Source organism: Geotrypetes seraphini, chromosome 2, assembly GCF_902459505.1.
Source record: "Geotrypetes seraphini chromosome 2, aGeoSer1.1, whole genome shotgun sequence".
Taxonomy (NCBI): domain Eukaryota; kingdom Metazoa; phylum Chordata; class Amphibia; order Gymnophiona; family Dermophiidae; genus Geotrypetes; species Geotrypetes seraphini.
Genome location: NC_047085.1, coordinates 231,464,583 through 231,489,100, shown reverse-complemented (window position 1 = coordinate 231,489,100; position 24,518 = coordinate 231,464,583). Strand labels below are relative to the sequence as shown.

The following is a 24,518-nucleotide window of genomic DNA, read 5'->3' as shown; positions in this document are numbered from 1 at the left end:
AGTAGAATCTAGTGTTTCTTTACATGTTGACTGTTGCTGGCTAAATTAGACTTGGATATTCGATGCGGAACATAAGCATTACCATTCTGGCACAGACCAAAGGTCCATCAAGCCCAGGATCCTGTTTCCAACAGTAGCCAATTCAGATCACAATACCTAGCAAGATCCCAAAAGAGTAAAGTGGATTTTATGCTGCTCATCCTAGAAATAAGCAGTGGATTTTTCCAAGTCCATCTTAATGATGGCTTATAGACTTTTAGGAAATTAGCCAAACCTCTTTTTTTTTTTTTTTTTTTTTAAACCCTACTAAGCTAACTGCTTTTACTACATCTCTTGGCAGTGAAGTCCAGAGATCAATTACACATTGAGTGAAGAAATTTAGTAACTTCATTGTGAGCCACCTAGACCGTATATTTTTGTAAAGAGTAAACAAGTGATTCACATCTACCTGTTATATTCCACTCAGTATTTTATAGACCTCTTATCATATCTTCCCTCAGCTGTCTCGTTTTCAACCTGAAAAGCCCTAGCCTCTTTGGCCTTTTCTCATAATGAAGTTGTCCATTCCTCTTTATCATTTTCATCACCCTTCTCTGCTGGATCTTAGTTGTGCACCACCACTCAATAGTTGGGTCTTTGGATAACTTCTGGTGCTGTTAAGTATGACTGATATTCAGTGCCTTGCCCTCATTGCTAACTGGCAAAGTTGGACTGCTATTTATGCAACCCAGCATACCATGTTAGTTATATGCAGGCACTGAATAATTGCAGATCCTTCCCAGGTTCACCCCATCTCTGCTCCGAACCACCCTGGCATGAACCAGACAGTTCTGTGGCAGAGGCAATAAGGAATTGACAATTTGTTCAAATACTGAAGGAAACCTGAATAGAATGCTTTATCCTAGGATAAGCAGGCAGCATATTCTCACATGTGGGTGACGTCATTCATGGAGTCCCAGTATGGACAGTTAAAAAAAAAAAGTGGACCGGCACTTTAAGAATTCAAAGCTTAATACTGCCCGCACCACGCATGCATGAGTGCCTTCCCACCCAACACCAGCTCGTGAGGTTGTCAGTTTTTCATTTTCTATAGAGTGAAGAAGACGTATCTCTTGTTTCTCCGTCGAGTTGCCTTCCCGTTTAGATTTTTTAACAAATTTTTTTCAAGTATTTCAGTTTCTTCTTTACTTTTCTTAGAAAAATCAGTAAAGAGGAATAGTAGAAAGAAATTTTGGAAAACAACTTCTTTCCAAGTTCAACAGCCCTCACGCAAAGTTTTATCCTTATTTCATACTGTGATCATCGATGTATTTCGGTCTTGTTTCTACTCTTAACTCGGCTCGCCCTCCGAATCTGATTCAGGAGCTATAGATTAGAAGAAGATAAATAATATTGATGTCCATTTTTCTTCTTTTGTCTCTTTATTTCAACATATAGGTCTGGAGTTGAACTTTCAACGACTGGGACTTGCCGGATCCAGTATACATAGGTGGCATATTAGCATCAAGTCTACTTGATGCATGCCTTTCTATAACCGATGTTTCTACCAAGTCAACGCAGATGCATCGAAGTGGACAGTGCCCTGCAGATTAAGCATTGAGTTCATTTGATGCATGGCTTTCTGGGCGATACAGGTTTCAATTTCTGAAGTGCATCACCTTTTCAGGTGCTCACGTTTTGATGCCTGTGGCACTTTTCATACCACTTGATGTTACAGATTGTTTTGAAGTGCAGTGTCTCACACCCACTCTGAAACAACCCGCTGCACCAATGGTGCCGGCTAAAGAGCCATCGGTACTGGTGCATACTTTCAGAGAGAAACTCAATGAGTTCTTCCAGAGGGAGTATGTTCTTCCAGAGGGAGTAATATGTTAAAATTATTCTGCATGCCGGTGCTAACATTGACTTCCTCGGTACCAGGACAGCTAAGCATAGCACTAAGAGGCCTCAAGGTACTGATGTCAGCTATCCATCAGAGCATCAAGCTACGTCTCATGGATCATATGCGAGGCATCGTCACTCCCCATCTCGATGACATTCTACCTCCAGGCATCGATCTTCACGTTGATGTTCTCCATTGAAGCATCAATCCACTACTTCAAATCATTTTTTTTTAAAAACCAACTTACTCTTGACAGAGCATCAGTTGCTATTTGAGGGAGTGTTTCATCATTTCATTGAAATTCTGCATCGATGCATCGAAGATCGTCCTTGAGTCATCGAGACAATTCATCCATTGATGTTCTTCCTTAATGTTCTTCATCTAAACACTGATGTTCTTCTTTGCATCGAGGCTCTGCATCAAGGGTTCGAAGGTTTTTCATATGGGAACTCTACAATTCTTAGCAGCCCTGCTCAACACCATTCAACTCGGGGCGCTCCGCCTCAGCAAAGACAAGACAATTTGATTCAACTTTGCAATCAAGCAGTGTTCCCGCTAAGCTGCGCTGGCGTGCGCTGGCGCACAAAATATTACATCGCAGCGCACAAGTTTCTCGTCACAGCGCACACACGTGCTTGCAGGCAGGCGAGCTGGCAGTCCATGTAACGCGTCGCAAAGGTAAGGGGAGGCTGGGGGAGGAATCGGACGTCGGGGTGGGGGTGCGAGCAGGGAGGGGGGCGATCGGAAGAGGCGTACGGCAGATGGCAGGGCGGCGAGAGGAGAGTCGGGTGGGGGGGGGAGTAACACCGGAAGAGAGCGGCAAATCCGGGCAAGGCAAGACTTGCAGAGGCGTACCTAGGGGGTGCGGGGGGTCGATCCCGACGGTCCGCTCAGCTCGCCAACAAGGAGAGGCAGCCGGACTCGCGTACGCTCCGACCGCCTCTTCTTGGGGATGATGATGAAGATATTGATGATATCTAACTTGAGTGAAGAATTGATTCCATTCCAGTTTCACAACAATTATTCTACAACATATTGAGTGAACTCTTCTCACTGAAGGCAAACTTTGTGCCCAATAAAATGGTTTTCAATATTTTGTTTTAATGTATTTATACTTTTGTGTAGAAGCTGGAATTGATAGATTGTCTAGAAATTGAAAGCATCAAACGTATTGTCTTCTGGACTGTTTTTAATTTACAGTTTACACATATGGATGTAACAGACATAACTACATTTGTTGTAAAACATTTATTAAGATATCATTTCATCCCTACAATTTCTGTAGACTGTTTTAAAATAAATTTGAGTTTTTCTGGTAAAAAAAAAAAAAAAATAAAGAATTTTGTACTTTCAAGAATTAATGCGTTGTTTTGTGTTCTTAAAAATATTATTTAACGTTATTTAATTTAGCGTGTAGGCCTAAAATTCCTTTGAATACCTCGTCCTCATGTATCAGCAACTTTGACAACATATTTATTTGGCTCATAACTTGCTGGCGCCCGATATTTTTAGCTCACAGTGAAAAAAGTTTGCTCACAACACCCGCCCGCTTAGAGGGAACACTGCAATCAAGTCTATCATTTCCATCCATCTCAGCCAAAAGATACTATTGGCCAAAAGCTTTTTATTAAAAAAATGATTCGCCTTTAGCCATGGCACAGCATTCCAGCTCAAGTTTCTTAATTTCCAGCAGTCTTTGAACTTTATTTTTCTTTGGACTCTGTTGTGCAAACTCATTTAAGAAAGGAAATGAATGTTTTGTCACAGAGGGCATCACTGCTTATCTTGGAGCGTCAGTTTGGGCTCAACAGACATCGAACCGAGATTCTACATCGACATCAATGATTTTTCATTGGGATACTGTGACAGGAATCCACATGTAAACACAAGTGGCGGGATCTAACAAGGGTATAGAGCCTGTTTAGTTAATTTCCTTGTTTGAGTGCCACTTCCTGAATGGCTGCCATCAGTTCTCGTGGAACTTGCCTGAACTGACGGCAGCCATTCAGGAAGTGGCGCTGGCCCAGGCAGGAGCACGCTTGTGCGCCACTGGCCCCGACATAATGGCAGCCATCCAGCGACCACCACAATTTAAAGGTACTGCCGGGAGGGGGGGGGGGTAATTTTCACTCCATAAGGTGCACCATTATTTCCACACACTTTTGGGGGGAAAAAATGCATCTTATGGAGCGAAAAGTATGGTATATAGCAAATATATATAGAAACATAGAATAAGACGGCAGAAGAGGGCCGGCGGCCCAGCAAGTCTGACTACTCAAGAACCCTCCCTCCCTGGTATACCCATCCTTTATGCATAACTCTGTAGCACCCCCACCTGTTTGTCCCATTGATTTTTGAAGTCGAGCACGCTACTAGCCTCGACCACATGGCGTGGAAGTTTATTCCATCGACCAATCACCCGTTTGGTGAAGAAGTATTTCCTGGTGTCACCATGAAATCTTCCCCCCTTAAGTTTTAGCGGATGCCCTCTTGTTACCGTGGGGCCCGTAAGAAAAAATAATTCTTCCTCCATTTCAATGCGACCTGTAATGTATTTGAATGTTTCTATCGTGTCCCCTCTTTCTCTGCGCTCCTCGAGAGAATATAGGTGCAGTCTGGTTAGACGTTCTTCATATGTGATGTCTTTAAGTCCTGAGATCATCCTAGTGGCCATTCTCTGGATCGACTCCATTCTCTTCACATCCTTTTGATAATGTGGCCTCCAAAACTGGACACAGTACTCCAGGTGAGGTCTCACCATGGATCTGTATAACGGTAGTATGACTTCAGGCTTTTGGCTGATAAAGCTCCTTCTGATGCAACCCAGCATTTGTCTAGCCTTTGCTGAAGCGTTCTCCACCTGATTGACAGCTTTCATATCTTCTCGGATGAGAACTCCCAAGTCCCTTTCTGCAGTGGTTCTCGCTAAGTTTTCACCGTTCAAGGTGTATGTTCTGCATGGGTTTCCGCTCCCAAGGTGAATTACTTTACATTTTTGGCATTAAAGTTAAGTTGTCACGTACTAGACCATTGTTCCAACAAAAGCAGGTCCTTCTCCATAGCATTATACGAGGATGAATCAAAAATTAAACAGCAATTGTTAAATTACGTGATAACCGGAACAGAGCTAGCGAAATGTAACATATGTACTTGTACATTGCCTGTTGGATAGTGGCAGCCATGAGATCAGAAACATGGATGCTCCTTTGCAAGTTTACACCATTGAAGAATAAAGTGCAATAGTGCACTTTCTTTGGGCAGAGGGAGTGAAACCTGTGGAAATTTCACCGTCAGATATTGGCTCAGTATGGATATAGCACCATGAATCAACAAAAGTTTTATGAGTGGGTGAAAAGATTGTTCTTCAATGGTGCAATCTTTCAATGGAGCATCCATGTTTCTGACTTTGTGGCTGTCACATGACTAAAGGCTGAGTGCTGCACTCTACGTGGACAAACTATCCAAGCAATGTACAAGTACTGTATATACTCGTATGTTGCATTTTGCTAGCTCTGTTCCGGTTATCGCATAATTTAATAAGTGCCTTTCATTTTTTATTCGTCCTTGTACATGCTTGTAAAATATGAATTTTTACATGAAAAACATTTAGATTATTTTTCACACACATAGTATTAATTTGTAATGGTTATGTATGTCAGTGAAAAGGAGTACTGTATTTTCACGTAGATAACGCGTACCCGTGTAAAACGCGCACACGGGTATAGCACGCGAAAAATACAAATTTATGTACAGAAATTTTTATATACCGCGCACACCCGTATACCGCGCATGCTGCCTGACTCTCCTTTCGCCCGCCCCGACTCTCCTCTGGCCACCCCGATTCTCCTTTCGCCCGCCCCAACTCTCCTTTCCCCCTTGAAGTCCTGGCCCAACCCTGAAAGCCTGATGCCCCCCCCCCCCCCCGCAGGACCGCTCGCACCCCCACCCCGAAGGACCGCTCACACGCACCCCCACCCCGAAGGACCGCTCGCACGCACTCCCACCCGCACCCCCACCCTGAAGGACCGCTCGCACCCCCACAGCCTCCCAACCCCCCCCCCCCATCATGTAGAAGCTCCTACCGGTGTCCTGCTGCTTCCTCTTGGCGGTACCGACTCCCCAACACGATCGGGGCAAGAGGGAGCTCAAGCCCTCTTGCCCCAGCCAACCGCGGCACCACCAACACAATCGGGGCAAGAGGGAGCTCAAGCCCTCTTGCCCCAGCCAACTGCGGCACCCCCGACACGATCGGGGCAAGAGGGAGCTCAAGCCCTCTTGCCCCCCCGACTCCCCGACACAATCGGGGCAAAAGGGAGCCCAAGCCCTCTTGCCCTGCCGACTCCCCAACTCCCCAACAATATCGGGCCAGGAGGGAGCCCAAGTCCTCCTGGCCCTGGCGACCCCCCCCCCTCCCGCTAGTTGTTCGGGCAAGGAGGGAGCCCAAACCCTCCTGGCCACGGCGACCCCCCACCCCGCACTACATTACGGGCAGGAGGGATCCCAGGCCCTCCTGCCCTCGACGCAAACCCCCCTCCCCCCAACGACCGCCCCCCCCAAGAACCTCCGACCGCCCCCCCCAGCTGACCCGCGACCCCCCTGGCCGACCCCCACCCCCCTTCCCCGTACCTTTGTGTAGTTGGCCGGATAGACTGGAGCCAAACCCGCCTGTCCGGCAGGCAGCCAACGACAGAATGAGGCCGGATTGGCCCATCCGTCCCAAAGCTCCGCCTACTGGTGGGGCCTAAGGCGCCTGGGCCAATCAGAATAGGCCCGGGAGCCTTAGGTCCCTCCTGGGGGCGGGGCCTTGGGCACATGGTCGGGTTGGGCCCATGTGCCTCAGGCCCCGCCCCCAGGTGGGACCTAAGGCTCCCGGGCCTATTCTGATTGGCCCAGGCGCCTTAGGCCCCACCAGTAGGCGGAGCTTTGGGACGGATGGGCCAATCCGGCCTCATTCCGTCGTTGGCTGCCTGCCGGACAGGCGTGTTTGACTCCCGTCTGTCCGGCCAACTACACAAAGGTACGGGGAAGGGGGGCGGGGGGGTCGTGGGGGTCGGCCAGGGGGGTCGCGGGTCGGCTGGGGGGGCAGTCGGAGGTTCTTGGGGGGGGCGGTCGTTGGGGGGAGGGGGGGTTTGCGTCGAAGGCAGGATGGCCTGGGATCCCTCCTGCCCGTAATGTAGTGCGGGGTGGGGGTAGGGGGTCGCCGTGGCCAGGAGTGTTTGGGCTCCCTCCTGGCCCGAACAACTAGCGGGGGGGGGGGGGGGTCGCCAGGGCCAGGAGGACTTGGGCTCCCTCCTGGCCCGATATTGTCGGGGAGTCGGCGGGGCAAGAGGGCTTGGGCTCCCTTTTGCCCCAATCGTGTCGGGGAGTCGGGAGGGGGGCAAGAGGGCTTGAGCTCCCTCTTGCCCCGATCGCGTCGGGGGTGCCACGGTTGACTGGGGCAAGAGGGCTTGAGCTCCCTCTTGCCCCGATCGTGTCGGTGGTGCCGCGGTTGGCTTGTCGGGACCGCCAAGAGGAAGCAGCAGGACACCGGTAGGAGCTTCTACATGATGGGGGGGTCGGGAGGCTGTGGGGGTGCGAGCGGTCCTTCAGGGTGGGGGTGCGGGTGGGAGTGCGTGCGAGCGGTCCTTCGGGGTGGGGGTGCGGGTGCGTGCAAGCGGTCCTGCGGGGGGGGGGGGGAATCGGACGTGGGGGGGGAACTATGTAAAAAAAATTTTGTACAACGCGCTCACGCATATAACGTGCAAGGGTATGCGCGGTACGTAAAAACCACGTATAACGCACGTTATATGCGAGAAAATATGGTAGTTGAAAGATCTTGCAATGTGGTGGTGGTCTTGCAAAAATAGTTTCAATATAGGGAAAATGAACTATTAGATTGGTTGCATTTGAACTTACAGATTAATTATAAATAGACATTTTAAGAGCTCTACTTTAGAAAATACATATAGAGGAGTGTTTCAGACATCCAAGTTAGAACCTGGAGAATTCCTGCATGTATTTTACAAGATGCTTTTCTAAGGACAAGGATTGAGGCTCTTGTAAAATAAGGTGTAGGGCTACATTTCCTTTCACATGTAGTGGAAACCGTGATTTCAAAAAGCTGCAAATGTGGAAAACGTATGTGCAAGGGAGCTGGCTTTTGAATTGATTTCTCTGATCCTCCTCCATCAAGCATGGTGGCTGGACTCAAATGCCCATCTAACACACTTCCCTTATAATCACATCCGGTGTTCACCAATACCACCCACCAGTACTGCCTGCATCCCCCGAGGCTATGCCAGAAGACCCCATCACCTCCTCAGTGGCCAACACTGGTCATACTGGATCGGTGTCGCTGGTGTCTAGTCAAATGGACATTGCTTCTACTAAATATGAGGGTCTCCCAAATAAGACTGGAGATGAGATCAGGAGGTTTGGAGGTGTGCCTTGGGGGTGTCAGTGTTCTGGAGAGTGAAGCACCTGAAATATTGGATATATTTGGAGGTGAGGTGAGGACAATTGGATGGATATAATTGGGGAGGGTGGTGGCATAGAGGGGACATCTGTGGCTGGTGGTTGTGATTTGGTGAAAGGGGTGACCTCTGCATGTCTGAGGGCAGGTATAAATACTGATATCTACAATATATATATATTTTTTAAAATTTCTGGATTCTCCTTGTAAAATGAGTACTCTGTTGATATGATAAGCCTTCCTTGGCCACTTCCCCTCCCTCATACTACATCTCCTGGCCACATAAGCATGGTGAGCTTCATCATGTATAAATAACTCCTTTTCTAAAATGGCTTTTACATGTGGAAATGTTTTTATACATGTAAAAACTGCTATTTACATCTGAGGATACTTTTAAAATAAGGTCATAAATGTGATAAACTACTTGACAGATTTCCACCAAATTAGTAAATTCTGTGTGTTTATTGAGTCATCTTTGCAAATGAAATTTGTGACATAAAGTTGTTAACTTGCTAAAGTTTTCTTTGTTAGGGTGTTCAAATTTCCAGCTAAATATTCTTTCTTTCCCTCCTGGCAGATTGTTTACTAAAAGAAGAGAATTTCTCCGTGCGATGCCCAAAGCACAAGGTAAGAACATTTTTTTTTATTGGTGCAGCCTCTGCTGGATAGCTGTAAGATACTTTGCACAGAACAGAAGAAAGATTATGCTGAGTTAGTTCAAGAAATTTCAAGTTCAGCATCTTGCTGAATAGTTCTTCAACTGCACAGTGAGCCTTTTAAAGAAACATTGCTATTCTTCAGTTTTGGCTTTATACTTCCAAGTACACTTTTTCTTATTACCCTATTTTGGAGTAACTTATTTCTTTTATGAATAACTGTAAAAAAAAATTGTGAAATATTTTCTTTTGATCACAAATAGAACTCTCAATTTTCCTTCCTAAAGTTGAACAGTTGAGGCAATATATTATTTAAAATTTGCCAATTATTTTATATTGGATGCAAGAACAGATTGGCATTGTCTTCTGCATATTTTGAGGTACTGAATTGTATTTTTTTAGAGGCTATCAAAATATATTTAAGTGAAGGTTAAAGCTGAAGTCAGCATTTCCTTTGGGGAAAATACTGTGCATGCTCAACTGTAGTCAATCAGTCGAGATCAGATTTAGACCTAAAAATGGTCTAAAATCCCTCAACTTGTGCATAGGTCCACACTCACCTGGGGCAGCACCTCCCTCCCTTACATCTATGATGGAAAGCTGTTCCTCTCTCCCTCCCTCCACCCTACCACCTGGGAATCCCTACTGCTCTCCTTGTGTAGTACCTGAAAAAAGTAGCTTCAGAGCCACAACAGTGATCTTGGAGGCTGCTTGCAGCCTGCCCCCAGAGTAGAGAATGACATGGGGACAAATCCATCCTCATCCCCGCAGGAACTCAATTAACCCGTCTCGTTCCCATGAGTTTTGTCGCTGTCCCTGCCCCATTCCTGTAAGCTCTGCCTTAACCACACAAGCCTCAAACACTTATGATTTTAAAGTGTTTGAGGCTTGTGCAGATGAGGATGGAGTTTGCAGGAATGGGGCAGGGACAGGAAAAGAACTCAGTGGGATGGAAAAATGAGTTCCCGCGGAGACGGGGAAAAATTTTCCCCCTTGTCATTCTCTACCCCGGAGCACACACTGATTCTTCCCACCAAACAGGAAGAGAGTCGTTTTGCTTAGGTGACTTCATCTGTCAAGAGTCCAGGTCAGAGAAAGTAAATAAAGCTCTCGGAGCTATGTGCAGGACTTGTGGTTTCTGCCCTATCATGTGGGCCCACCTCAGTTCCCTTTCTTCCATAGAGCCCAACTGACTCAATTTTTCCAAAGTTTCAAGTCAGTAAAATGTTCATGAATAAACTTTGTATGGTGATTCCTTTTCCTTGTTTGATTTTGCTGTAGCTGTTTTTTTAACCCAGGACAAACAGGCAGCATATTCCCATGTGTGGGTGATGTCATTCAAAGAGCCCGGTACAGACAGTGCAAAAGTGTACTGTTGCTTTAACTTGTTAGAAGTCTTGAGACTGCCCATACTGTGCATGCGCTAGTGCCTTCCTACCCAAAGTTGGCTCACGGGACCATCAGTTCTTAGTTTTCTGCGGAGCTAAGATGAAATGTTTATTGGAATTCATTCCAAAGCGCTATTTTTTTGTGCCTTTCCATTTTTTCTATTCTTCACATTTATTTTGTTTTCTAAGTTTCTTTGAAACATTTCCAAATTTTGAATTTTCTTTCTTCCGGGACTAGGCCCCTGTGTCACCTCTCAAGCTGGGGTTCCTGCGTAGTGCCTCGATCTTTTTTTGGACTCATTTTCATGCAACCATCAGTAGAAATTGAGTCCTTTGATTTAGCTTCGGCGGTGTTCCTGTTCAAGTTGAAGCCTTTTATGGGCTTCAAGATGTGTTCTCAATGCAACTGGGCCATTTCCATCACTGACCCGCACAACTGGTGTCTCCAGCTTCTTGGCCCCAAGCACCAAGTCGACTCTTTACACTCGTTCAACATTGCAGAAGTGCTCCTTGATGGCTCAATGTTTACAACAGGAGAAGTTATTTGGGTCTTCTCAAACTTCCACTATGTCAACTGCGTCAGATATCAATAAATCTGCATTGACATCGGTGCCGGCATCCCAACTTCATACAGCGTCTGCATCGTCTGTACTCACTCCACCTGGTAAACCAGCTAAGAAGCACTCTCAACATTCTCAACTTTCATTGCTGGCATCCTCAGTATCGAGCAAGTTGATACATGCTAAAAGGTGTCATAAGCAGTCTCAATCACCATCCACACAGAGGTTGTCACCCTTGAGGCATGCCTCTAAATCAAGGTCACCAACCCCTCAATACCCTGTGCAACCTGCGGTACCTTTACAATCCTCAGTACCACAGTTATTCATCCAAGATCAGTTATGAGATCTGCTTCACAAGGAGTTGGCAGCCATGCTCCAGAGCCAATCTGCACCTACCTCTGTGGTACCAGCCCAGCCCAAGCAAGGCTCATCGGGCACCATGGTACACGCTCCGTGTCTCCTTCTCAGTGCCGGTCCAGATCTCAATGCCACAGTAGTACTACGTATTTCATCATCGGATCGACATCGCAGGAGGCATCAAAGTCCTTCTCAACGCTCCTGTCGGCACCGTAGCCATCAGACCTCTCAGCAACGTACATCTTCCAGGAGTGCCCATGCTAAGTCTCCTGGTATAGATGACTTTGACTCCAGATCTTTCTTTACGTACCAATTCTGACCTAGCACCAGAATCTTATGGTCTGGACTCAGATCCATCTCTTCCTCTAACATCATGACTTAGATCACCTCTGGAGAGTCTTTCTTTTACAAAATATATTTGACAACTGAGTCGAGCTCTACTAGTTAAAACAGAGGCTCAAACGGAACCATGTGCTGAGCTTTCTGACACCTTGGACTTTGACCAAGTTCCTGGGGATCTTCTCAAACTTCATAACTTTGAGAGATACCATGTTTAAGAATTGGGAGTCTCCCCTTCTTGTGCCTGTAGCACTAAGTAAATTGGACTCCATATATAGCAGGGGTGCCCACACTTTTTGGGCTTGCGAGCTACTTTTAAAATGACCAAGTCAAAATGATCTACTAACAATAAAAAATTTTTAAAAACACAAATCGCACTGTACGCAGAGAAAATGTTAATTATCATTCCTATTCCAGGTTTTTTCAAAGAGGTCAAGGCACTGTCACCTCAGTAACAACCATACAAAAATAGACAAATATACCCCCCTCCCATTTTACTATACCACAATAGCTGTTTTTAGCGCAGGGAGCTGTGCTGAATGCCCAGCGCTGCTCTCACTCCCTGCGCTAAAAACCGCTATTGCGGTTTAATAAAAGGGGGCCATAGTGCAAAATATAGACAGCAGATATAAATTCAGACACATTTTGATCACTAAATTTAAAATAAAATCATTTTTCCTACCTTTGTTGTCTGGTGATTTCATGAGTCTCGGGTTGCACTTTCTTCTTCTGACTGTGCATCCAATCTTTCTTTCCTTATTTCAACCTGTATGCTTCCTCTCCTCCAGATCTCATTCTCTCCCCCAACTTTTTCTTCCTCTTTCCCTGCCCTTTCTTTCTCCCTGTCTCCCTTTCTTTTTTCTCTCTTCATGCCCCCTTTTTATTTTTTTCCTGTTTCCCTTCTTTCCTTCTGTCTCCCTGCCTGCCCCCTTTCTTTCTTTCTTCCTGCCATCCCCCAAACCACTGCTACCGCCATCGGAGAGCAGGCCCCCAAGCCGCCGCCATCGGGTAACAGGCCCCAAAGCCGCCGCCCCAAGCTCTTTCTGCTTCCCTGCGTCGGGCCGACCAGCATTCCTCTCCACAATGTCAATTCTGCTGTCGGAGAGGCAGCGATTGGCTGGCCTGAACTTCTTCTCCGACGGCAGAATTGATGTCGGAGAGAGGAAGGCTGATCGGCCCGGTAGATCGCCAAGGCAAAATGAGTCTATCACGGAGCCTTGGCGATCTACCGGTCGATCGCAATCTACCTATTGGGCACCCCTGCTATATAGAGTGCAATCCTGTCCTGGCTTTGACAAGCCTCAACTACAACATCAATCTCTTCTTGTGCAGTCTGCATTAAAGTCATCTAGCTCCAGAACCTATGCCAATACTCCACTTGTTTGAGAAGATCGCACTCTGGTCAAATTAGGTTATCGGCTCTTCCAAAATTCCATGCTCACAAGCTTGTACCTTCAGTTACAACTTCTACATGACTTCTACATTTTAAGCAACTTTTTCAACACTTCTCTAATTTTGAACAGTTCATCCCTGGTGCTCACCTTCCGATTTTTCAACAAACTACTCAAATCTCTTGGAAACTTGAGAATTCATGTCCCAGTCAGTCTTTGATGCCTTTGATGTAACTTCCTGGGCATTTCTATTGCCATGCTCAGGCAATCATGGCTTCATGTCTCTGATCTAGATCCCAGCGTACAAGACCGCCTAGCAAATATCCCTTGTTTGAGGGTTCAACATTTTGGTGACAGAATTGAAGAGGCCACTCAGAAGATCACTAGGAATGAGCAAAGCATGACTACTCTCTCTACCTCCAAGTCATCCAAACTTCACCCTAAGAGATGCTACTACAATCGTAGACACTCGTCTGCCTCTTATAAATGGTGCTACACTTTACCACCAATGCCCTCTAGGGATCCTGCCCAGAAGCGTGCTATAAACCAGTGTTCTCAGAATTCTCAGGCTCTACTCAGTCTTTTTCGCATGTTGCTAGAGAGCCTTACCACCGTTCAGCCTATGCTACCCCTTCCTCTTCCTGTCAGAGGTTGTATCACCCATTACCATCAACGTTGGATTCTTATCACTATAGATACAGGGGTTCTACAGGTGGTGAAAAAAGGGTGCGCTTTTCAACTCTGAAAATCTCCTTCAAACAGTCCGCCAAGAGAATCCTCTTTCAACTCCCAGCAGACCTCTTCTTCAAGAACTCTCAAACCTTCTGCAACTCAATGCCATTGAACTAGTACCCCCTCAGCAGAAAGGTTCTATTCCAAGTACTAGAAGATGAGAGGTCTGTGTCCAATACTCAACCTCCAAGCTCTCAACAACTACTTAGAACAGGGATGTCAAATGTCTGTTCTCGAGGGCCGCATGAGATCTATTAGCATACAATGAAAGCAGTGCATGCAAATAGATCTCATGCATATTCATTGGGGAAATCCTGGACTGGACTGCGGCCCTCGAGGACCAACATTTGACACCCCTGACTTAGAGCATTTGGAATTTGTCTTTGACTCTGTGGGAACGTTATACCCACTTATCTGAGGTTGCTGCATGGGCCTAGTTGAACTGGCTCCTTTGTTGAGCCTTGTAATTGGAAGGACTCCTGTGATCCTACCAGGAGCAACCACAATTGGGTAATACCCAGAGAAATTCAGGCATTCCCCATCCAAGATGAGTCTCAACTGGTGCTTGATTTTCTCCTCTTTTATACTCCATTCTCTCTTCACCCCCTTCTTGACACTTTATTCAATAGATGGAAATAGTAACCCTTTATTGTAAAGAAGTAGTGCAAGGTGTATCTCCTGTTAGTGATGGTAAGATCCTTAGGTAGCAAGAGGGAACTGTATAGGTTGCTGTTGTACTGAATCAAGGCTACTGCTGCTTCTATTATTACCACTATTACTTATATGTGTATATATGTAGGAAGGTTGATTTGGTACAAATGTGTGCATATAAGTAGGATGATCAATGTGCCAGTAACATAAATAGGATGATTGCTATGGTGTAACTATGCCAGTATTAATAACTCTGTATTGTAACACCGCTACAGAACTCTGTGTATTTCTGTATAGAACTCATAGACCTCGCAGAAGCTCATTGTAGCATCGTTACAGAAGCTCAAGTACTGTAACACCTTTACAGAAGCTCATGTAAACTGCTCTAAATTGACTCCCCAGTCATTGGTAGTGGTATAAAAGTTCTCAATAAACAATATAGTACTGCTAGAGTTACACAAACAAGTAAGAGACAATTCCAACTCATCAGAGCTTACAGTCTATTCTGGACTGGTAAACAGGATAAATAAGGGATTAGGGAGTTCCATTTACTATGGGAATGATTAAAACAACACGAGTATTGAATAGGTAAGTAAGGGGTTAAGTGTTACAAGCAACCTGAAAAAAAGTGGGCTTATATTCTGGATTTGAATAGAGCCAGAAACAGAGCTTGATATACCGATTATGGAAGTCTGTTCCAGGCGAACAGCACAACAAGATGAGGTTGGAATTGGAACAAAAGGGTTCAGATTAGGGAATAACAGGGTGACCCGTGGCAAACTGCAGTAAAACCACAGAAATGGTAAAAATTTGGACTGTTTACCGTCTCACGGTGAACCCCATCCATGATCACTGCCCCCTCGCAGCTCCAGCCATCCCTCCCTCCCCCTCGTGGGTCTGGTGGCTCCGCCCCCCCTCACATGTGTCTAGTGGGTCCAGCCAGCTTCCCTCCCTCCCTACTTTCACGTTGTATGTATGTACTGATGATTTTATATTGTGTTTTATTCCCTGATTGTCCAGCACTTCTTGTTGTAAACCGCCTCAAACTATTATAGCCTTGGTGGTATATAAGAATAAATTAAATTAAATAATAATAATAAATAATAATAATAATAACAGCTTATATACCGCAATACCGTGAAGTTCTATGCGGTTTACAAAAGATTAAGCAAAGGTACAAATTGACTGACTTCAAGAGGGGAAGAAGAAAGAGAAGTAATTAGACAGGAAATTAATTGTTGAGGAGAAAAGTGATCAAAAGGACAGTAGGTCGCTATTGAGAGGAAAGAGATAAGTGGATCAGTTGTCAAGATGTTTTAGGAACAGGTGTGTTTTTAGACATTTCCTAAATTCCTCATAAGTAGAGGGCGAAAGTAATTGTTCTAAGTCTTTACCCCATGATGCTGCTTGGTGTGAGAGAAGGAATTCATGGTGTTTTTTCAGTTTGCAACCTCTCACTGGGGGGGAAACGAAGTTGGAATGTGAACTTCTCTTGTGTCTGTTGGTTGAGAAGGAGAAAAGGTCAGTAATGTATTTGGGGGCAAGTCCTTGAAATGCTTTAAAGCAGAAACAGGCAAATTTGAACTTTACGCGTGCCTTCATCGGCAGCCAATGTAGCTGCCGGTAGTAGGGTGTCACGTGGTCAAATTTTTTTAGTCCAAAGATTAGTCTGACTGCCGCATTCTGCAACAGTTGTAGGCGTCGCATATTTTTTTGGGAAATTGCCAAATAGGCGATGTTACAGTAGTCAAGCAGGCTTAGTACGAGGGATTGGACTAGGATTCTAAAAACCGATGTAACAAAATAAGCTTTAAGGGATCTGAGTTTCCAGAGAGTGAAAAATCCCTTTCTGATTAAGGAATCTACTTGGTCTTTCATGGTTAGGCATTGATCCAGAGTTACACCTAGTATCTTTATGGAGGGCTGGATAGGGTAACTAAGGTTATTGATACAGAGGGGTGATTTAATGTCAAGTGGATGTGGTGAAGCAATGAAAAAAGTCGTTTTATCTGAATTAAGTTCCATCATGTTTATATCATGTTCCATCATGTTTATAGCTTCTGAAGCTTTGGGAATAGTTTCGGAGACAGAATTGGTGAATGGGATGATAATTGTAAAATCATCTGCATAACTAAATAGTTTTATCCCCAGCTGGGTTAGCTTCGTGCCCAGTGAGGACATGTAGACGTTGAAGAGCAATGGGGATAGTGGAGAGCCTTGGGGCACACCGGATGGATTGCTCCAGGTGTCGGAAAGCTCATAATTAAAACGAACCTGATAGGTGCAGGATATAAGGAAGCCACGGAACCAGTTCAGCACCTTATCCCGGATACCAATGGCATCTAGGCATTGCAGCAGTTTCATGTGGTCCACTAGATCAAAGGCAGAACTCATATCGAATTGCATTATCAGGGCATTAAGGCCTTTACTAAACAGTAGGTGCAAATTGTCTAAGATAGCCGCAATTACTGTCTCCGTACTGAATAATGGCCTAAAACCAGATTGAGTTTAAATGACCTCCAGTTAAAGGAATTTTTTTTGTAGTGCATTGAAGTGTGACTGTTATTTCCTCTTTAATTTCAATAGTGAGGTTATTTGGTTTTTCCTTATTTTTCTGTTTGTTCATAGTCCAGCTTGGATCTTCCAATATTTCCTTTCAGAGAAATCTATATTTTGCTTAAATGGTTTTTCTAGTCAGACCTATTTTCTATTGTAAAATCTATTTGCAACATATATATATATTTGCAACATATATATATATATATGTTGCAAAACCATATATATATATATATATATATATATATATATATATATATATATATATATATATATATATATATATATATGTTGAAAAACCAAAAAACCATGTTCAAGAAGAAACATATTTTTCTCTGATGTTGTACTGGATGCAGAGCCTGGCCATCTTAGGGTTTTGTTTGTGTATATTAGGACTTTTATATAACATCATGCTTATAGACCGTGTAACCAGAAGTTCAACACGGTTAACAAAAAATTAATAATAAAATAACAGAAGACGCCTAAAACTATTTGGCTAAATACTTTGAGAAAAGGTAGGTTTTCAACTGGGTTGTAAAGTGTTTGTAGGAACAAGCTCTACATAACAGCAGTCGAAATTCTTTATTGTAGGAAGCCTGAAATGTTAGTGTATGATTCAAGAATTTCTTACTTTTACAACCTTAAACTGATGGGAAAATGAACAGGGCATGAGGTCTTCTATTGTATTTGTAAGATGCTATAAGAAATCTATCAGTCATATAAAATGGAACAATGCCATTCACAGCTTTATAGCAAAGACAACCCAACTTAAACAGTACACAAGCCTCCATTGGGAGCCAATGTAACTCGCGATAGAATGGTGTCACATGGTCATACTTCTTCAGACCATAAATCAATCTTACTGCCATATTCTGAATTAATCTAAGTCTAGCCATCTCTTTCTTAGTACATGTTAAATAAACTATATTACAGTAATCAAAAAGACTCAATAGCAATGATTTGCATAGAGTTTATCTGTGTTCTGCACATGTGATCAAGGTCAGATGTTCTGGTAGGAATGAATGTCGTGAAGTATTAGTGTAATGGCCCTAAGTAGGAAGATATTTGTTGGCAGTTTGTCTGGGTTGTGGAAGGCCCCGAGCTCGGGGGCCTCTGTGCATGTGTGGATGTCAACGTGATGCGCATGAGCATGATGTCATCACATCAACTACCAAGCTTGCATAGAGGCCTTCTGGACATGGCCTGGAGCTCGGGGAAGGAAACATAAGGTTCATGTGGGGGCAGAACCAGGGGCGGATCGGGATGGGGTGGAATGGAGAGGGCCAAGTGTCCTCCTTTTTTTCTTTTTTAAGAGGAAATCTGGTAACCCTATGTTCACAGTACAAGAGATGTGACTCACTTGGAAGTGGGCATAACTTTTATGTTGCAGAAGACTGACCTCATCAGAGTATCTGCTAGATCTGTGGCAGTGCTGGTTTTGGCTACTGTTCTATATACAGTGGAACCTTTGTTTACGAGCATAATTCGTTCCAGAAGCATACTTGTAAACCAATTTACTCGTATATCAAAGCGAGTTTCTCCATAGAAAGTAAGGGAAACTCGCTTGATTCGTTCCACCTCCCACCCACCCCCAAGGCTACTGGTGCGCTTCTGCATCCCCCCCCCCAACACGAACCGACATCGCCACCACCCTGGCGAACGCCCGCCCCTCCCCCCGCCCAAACTGAAAGCTTACCTCTGGAGTACTGTGTGCAATTCTGGAGGCCACATTACAGTAAAGATGTGCGCAGAATTGAATCGGTTCAATGGACGGCCACCAGGATGATCTCGGGGCTCAAGGGTCTCTCGTACAAAGAGAGACTGAACAAATTGCAGCTCTACACTCTTGAGGAACGTAGGGAGAGGGGAAACATGATCGAAACATTTAAGTACCTCACGGGACATGTCGAAGTGGAAGATGATATTTTCTTTCTCAAGGGACCCTCGGCCACAAGAGGGCACCCGCTCAAACTCAGGGGCGGAAAATTTCATGGCGACACCAGAAAGTATTTCTTCACAGAGAGAGTGGTTGATCATTGGAACAAGCTTCCAGTGCAGGTGATTGAGGCAGACAGCGTGCCAGACTTTAAGAATAAATGGGATACCCATGTGGGATCCCTATGAGGGTCAAGATAAGGAAATTGGGTCATTAGGGCATAGACAGGGGGTGGGTAAGCAGAGTGGGCAGACTTGATGGGCTGTAGCCCTTTTCTGCCGTCATCTTCTATGTTTCTATGTAATGTGGCACCGGCACGCAGCACCATGCCACAAGAGGTGCCTATGCCCGAAGATCGTGCCTCTCCTCCGACTAGGCCTTGAGCATCTGCGCATGCTCAAGGCCTTCTGACTCCCTCCTCTCCGCGATCTTTCCGCTATTACTTTGCAGAAGCAGAGAGAGTTTCGGCCAGCGAACTAGGGGTAATGCCTTTTTCAAGATGAACATTACAACTCCCAGGTCTCTGTCTCAGTCTTCTGGTTGACGGGCATAACCCATATGTTCTGGACTTGTCTGGTTGGTTGAAGAAAAGAAATTAACAAGTGGAACCATATTTTTCCTTTGAAATAAAGATATCTTATGCTCAAAAAGATATCTCATGCTCATCATGTATTCAAGGGAAGAGGCTTCCAAGCCAATAAATAAATGTGGATAATTATATATAGATGTATTTCCTGACCACTCCTCTTTAATATAGCAAGAATGATTGCTCTCTGCTGGAGATTACACACCAGCCACTGGTTTTGCTGCACCTTTGCTGTCTTAGCTTGTTTGGTGACTTTTCTATGCCCTGTTATCACAGTGATGCTACTATGCTGCACTCACTTGCCTTACAGCTTTTTATTTTATTTTTTCAATTTTCTCACATCATGTGTTTTTCTTGCTGCTTGGCAATGGTATAGTTCTACTGTCAACTATAATAGAATAGGTCTGAACTGCTAGTAAACCAGTCCACATCATGAATACTTATATTTATAGTACGAGGGCCATTCAATAATTTATCTACCTCAGTAGGAAAGAAAACAGTCTTCAAACAATTTTTGTTTTATTTTTCAGTGTAGTCCCCTGATAACTCCATACAAGTCATTCACTTTTCCTGCAATGACTTTAACCCCTTTGAAAATAATTCTTCTGTTTGACCTTCAGACCAGTCCACCACAGCTTCCTTTATGTCTTCATCTCTTGAAAACTGCTGTCCATGGAAAGATTTCTTCAAAACTCGGAGCAGGAAATAATCCAAAGGAGCCATGTCAGGACTGTAGGGTGATGGTTCAGTTGCTGAAACCTACATTCTTGGATAGCAGCCATTGGTGACATGTGCACCAATGCATTGTCGTGAAGAAGCAGCACACCTGCTGTAGTTTTCCTTGTCTTTTCTCCTTGATTGACTCCTGCAAAGTGATCATTGTGTTGGTATAACTCTCCCCGGTTATGGTTGTCTTGTGTCACATAAACTCCAGAAGCAAAAGTCCATCATCCCAGAAAACAGATGCCATGACTTTGCCTGCAGATTTTTCTGTCTTTAACATTTTTGGGGTAGGGAATGACTTGTGCTTCCACTTAATTGACTCCATTTTGGACTCAGGATCTATGCAATAGACCCAAGTCTAATCGCCAGTCACCAAATAATGAAAAAAATTTGCTTGGTCTTCATAGAGCATCTCCAAGTTCTCCTGATAGCACTGGAACCTTGTGGCCTTCTGACATGGCTTTGGCAGTCTTAGATTCCATCTTGCACTAACCTTGGACATGCCCAAGTTTTCATGAATTATTTTTCAAATTGTACCTGCTGAGATGGCCCATTTGTTCAGCTATTCAGGAAACTTTAATTTGTCTGTCTGACAAAGTTTTATTTTATTTTTCTTTCCAGCTTATGATTTATCTTTAATCTTATCTATTGTTTTGCCTTTTGTCTTTGTTTTGTTCTATTTCTATCATTTAAATTTCTCCAGAATTCTACTGTTCAACGGCTCCCCCTTCTGCTTCTATTCCTTTCTCTCCTCTCTTCTACCTTCCAAAGTATTTAGATCAATGCTGTCTTGTTAAAATGTTTATTTTATTTTTATTTTTCCTCTAACTCTACTTTTCACTTCTCTATTACCCTCCAGGTACTTTAGTTAGATTGTGAGCCTTCGGGACAGTAAGGGAATTTTTCAAGTACCTTTCTTATTTCTAATCTTAATGTATATTTTCTGTAAACCGCTTAGAACCTAACGGATGTAGCGGTATATAAGAAATAAATTACATTACAAAATTACATTACAAAATTAAATTCTTAACTTTCCTGCATATTTTTGTGGAAGTTGCTTCCACAAGCCATCCAGTGTGAGGGTCATCTTCCAGAATTTTACTTTGTAGGATGATGGAGGCAGACTTACCATAAGCAGCAGTCATGCATTCATGGATCTTTGGCTTTTTCCCTTTTGTGAGAAATGTTAAAACTCAACAGTTGGTACTCCAAATCTCAGTTTCTTACTTGATTCGCATGTGGATTCTCCTGACATCCTGTCTCTTGGACTATTAGACTCGTACTGAGCCACAACTGTGCATGAGTAATCTTGAGACATGTCACAACATGCACAGACTTGTTTCAACATTCTTTCATACTCAGATAAATTATTGAACGCTCCTCATAGTATCGGGCATGCTCAGCACTGTACAATAGTGATAAGCAGCAAGTGCAGTTAAGTCCCTCTTAAAAGGAGCATGCAGTCTAAACAGCACCTAGCTCAAGGTCATAGGAAGTTTCATGGGAGAAGCGGGATTTCAGCTCTGAGTTTTCTGTTGCCCAACCACAGACTGACAGGTCTGATCAGGTATGGAAAAGTCACTGCTTAATGCTTAGGTTTAAATCAGCATTAAGACTGTTTTTAGCACTTCTGAGTAGTGCTGCCCTATTCATAATTCGAATCAATTCACCAGCATGGTAGCATCTTAAGCTGCAAATCTGATGCATCAGAGGAAAGGCCCTGCCAGGGCTGGCCACGAGCAGCCTGTTTTGAGGCTTCCTCCTGCTGACCAGCTGCACTTCGGGGGAAGAAGGGAGCGAGGGGGTTCACTGCTGAGGACCACCACTTGCTTCTGCCACTTCGGGCTTGAGGGAGGGCTTTGCGGCTCAGAACCACTGCTGCACTGGTGCTTCGGAGCGGGAGGGAGAGGGGGAATTGAGGAACTGTTAGACAAGGTTTCTAACACACTCAACCAGAAAAACAGTTTTCCAGTATCCATCAATCCCCGTGGGTGCCGGATAGCTGAGATTCTACTGTATATATTTAGGTTAAATGTGTTTCACTTTCAGTTCAGTGACTACGTATTTATTTATTTAAAATTATTTCTAGCCTGCCTATCTACAAGTCTAGATGGGGAACAAAATCACATACAAAGTTATAATTAAAATGCAAACAAATACAAAATAAACAAATACAAAACAGAATAAAACAGCAAAAAACTGCTCTGACTCACACTGCCGCATGACTAGCACCCAAAAAAGTGCTCAAACCAATACAGTTTTCACCCCCTTTCTGAACTGCAAAAGAATATTCGATTGGCGCTATGACAACGGTAAGGCATTCCATAGTGACGGACCCTGCACTGAAAACATAGATTTACGGTTTCCTGTAAGCCGCACAGCAACTATTAGTCTAGAAGAGCTATCAATGTTAGCATACATGTGCCAGTGTTGAAAATATCACCACCATGGGTAGGCCAGAGAGAAAACACTGCAAAGAGAACAAAGGTTGAGGGGTCCTTTAACTTGCTCAGAGTTCTGCAGTAACATTGGTACTACAGTGTTTAACTGAAAATAAGCCACTGTCTTATATTAATTTTGGGCCCAAAAAAAGGCACTAGGTCTTATTTTCGGGGAAGTCTTATTTTTTTTTTTTCATCTACAGTAATTATTTTTCCCTTAAGAACATAAGAATTGCTGCTGTTGGGTCAGACCAGTTGTCCATTGAGCCAAGCAGTCCGCTCACGTGGCGGCACTTGGTCAAAGACCAGCGTCTTAACTGAGACTAGCCCTATCTGCGTACGTTCTGGTTCAGCAGGAACTTGTCTAACTTTGTCTTGAATCCCTGGAGGATGTTGTCCCCTATAACAGCCTCCAGGAGGGCGTTCCAGTTTTCTACCACTCTCTGAGTGAAGAAGAACTTCCTTATGTTCGTACGGAATCTATCCCCTTTCAATTTTAGAAAGTGCCCTCTCGTTCTCTCTACCTTGGAGAGGGTGAACAACCTGTTCTTATCTACTAAGTCTATTCCCTTAGTACCTTGAATGTTTCGATTATGTCCCCTCTTAATCTCCTCTGTTCGAGGGAGAAAAGGCCCAGTTTCTCTAATCTTTCACTGTAGGGCAACTCCTCCAGCCCTTTAACCATCTTAGTCGCTCCTCTCTGGACCCTTTCGAGTAGTACCATGTCCTCCTTCATGTACGGTGACCAGTGCTGGAAGCAGTACTCCAGGTGAGGGCGCACCATGGCCCGGTACAGCGGCATGATAACCTTCAAATCTGGAATTCCCTCCCAGCTAATATAAGGGATGAAAAATTACTTGGTAAATTTAAAAACCTATTAAAAAGTTGGCTTTTTGAGGAAGCTTTTAACTAAGCTATATGAATTTTAAATTCCCCCAAGACTTTCTTTTCTTTAGAAAGAGCTATAAGTAAAATCGAGCAGGTAATCTTTCACCCATCCTTTTGTTTCAAATTCCTACCCTGTTATATTTACTTTATAAATTGTATTTAATCCATTTTATTTTTTCCCTTGTGTTTGGTTGAAATATAGTTGTGTAAATCATTGTCTAAGTAAATTGTTATTCGTTTTTATGTTACCCTAATTTGCAACACTTTATGTAAATCGCATTGAAGTAAGATTTTGCGATCAAATCAAAATTTTATTAAACTTGAAACTTGAAACTTCTCCGATCTGTTCGTGATACCCTTCTTTATCATTCCTAGCATTCTGTTCGCCCTTTTTGCCGCCACCGCACATTGCTTGGACGGCTTCATCGATTTGTCAATCAGAACACCCGAGTCTCTTTCCTGGGAGGTCTCTCCAAGTACTGCCCCGGACATCCTGTATTCATGCATGAGATTTTTGTTACCGACATGCATCACTTTACACTTATCCACGTTGAACCTCATCTGCCATATCGATGCCCATTCCTCGAGCCTGTTTATGTCACGTTGCAAATCTTTACAATCCCCCTGTGTCTTCACTACTCTGAATAACTTTGTATCATCCACAAATTTAATCACCTCACTCGTTGTACCAATGTCCAGATCATTTATAAAGATGTTGAAGAGCACGGGTCCAAGCACCGAGCCCTGCGGCACCCAACTGGAGACACTCTTCCAGTCCGAGTATTGTCCATTTACCCCCACTCTCTGTTTCCTATCATCCAGCCAGTTTTTAATCCACGTGAGTATTTCACCCTCGATTCCATGGCTCGCAAGGTTCATGCGGAACCTTGTCAAGCGCCTTCTGAAAATCCAGATATACAATGTTGACCAGGTCGCCCTTGTCTATCTGTCTGTTTACTCTCTCAAAGAAATGCAGCAAGT

At 44.1% G+C, this 24,518-nt stretch overlaps 1 protein-coding gene across 8 annotated transcripts in view; it reads left to right on the top strand.

Annotated features, from left to right (window-relative positions):
• TCF20 (transcription factor 20) overlaps positions 1-24,518 on the top strand; it is a 471,396-nt gene that overhangs the window by 391,479 nt on the left and 55,399 nt on the right. For all 8 annotated transcript variants that reach the window (XM_033935171.1, XM_033935172.1, XM_033935166.1 and 5 more), the window contains one exon: positions 8,911-8,960. In XM_033935171.1, coding sequence (XP_033791062.1) covers positions 8,911-8,960 — 50 coding nt within the window. The remainder of the gene's footprint in view (positions 1-8,910; positions 8,961-24,518) is intronic.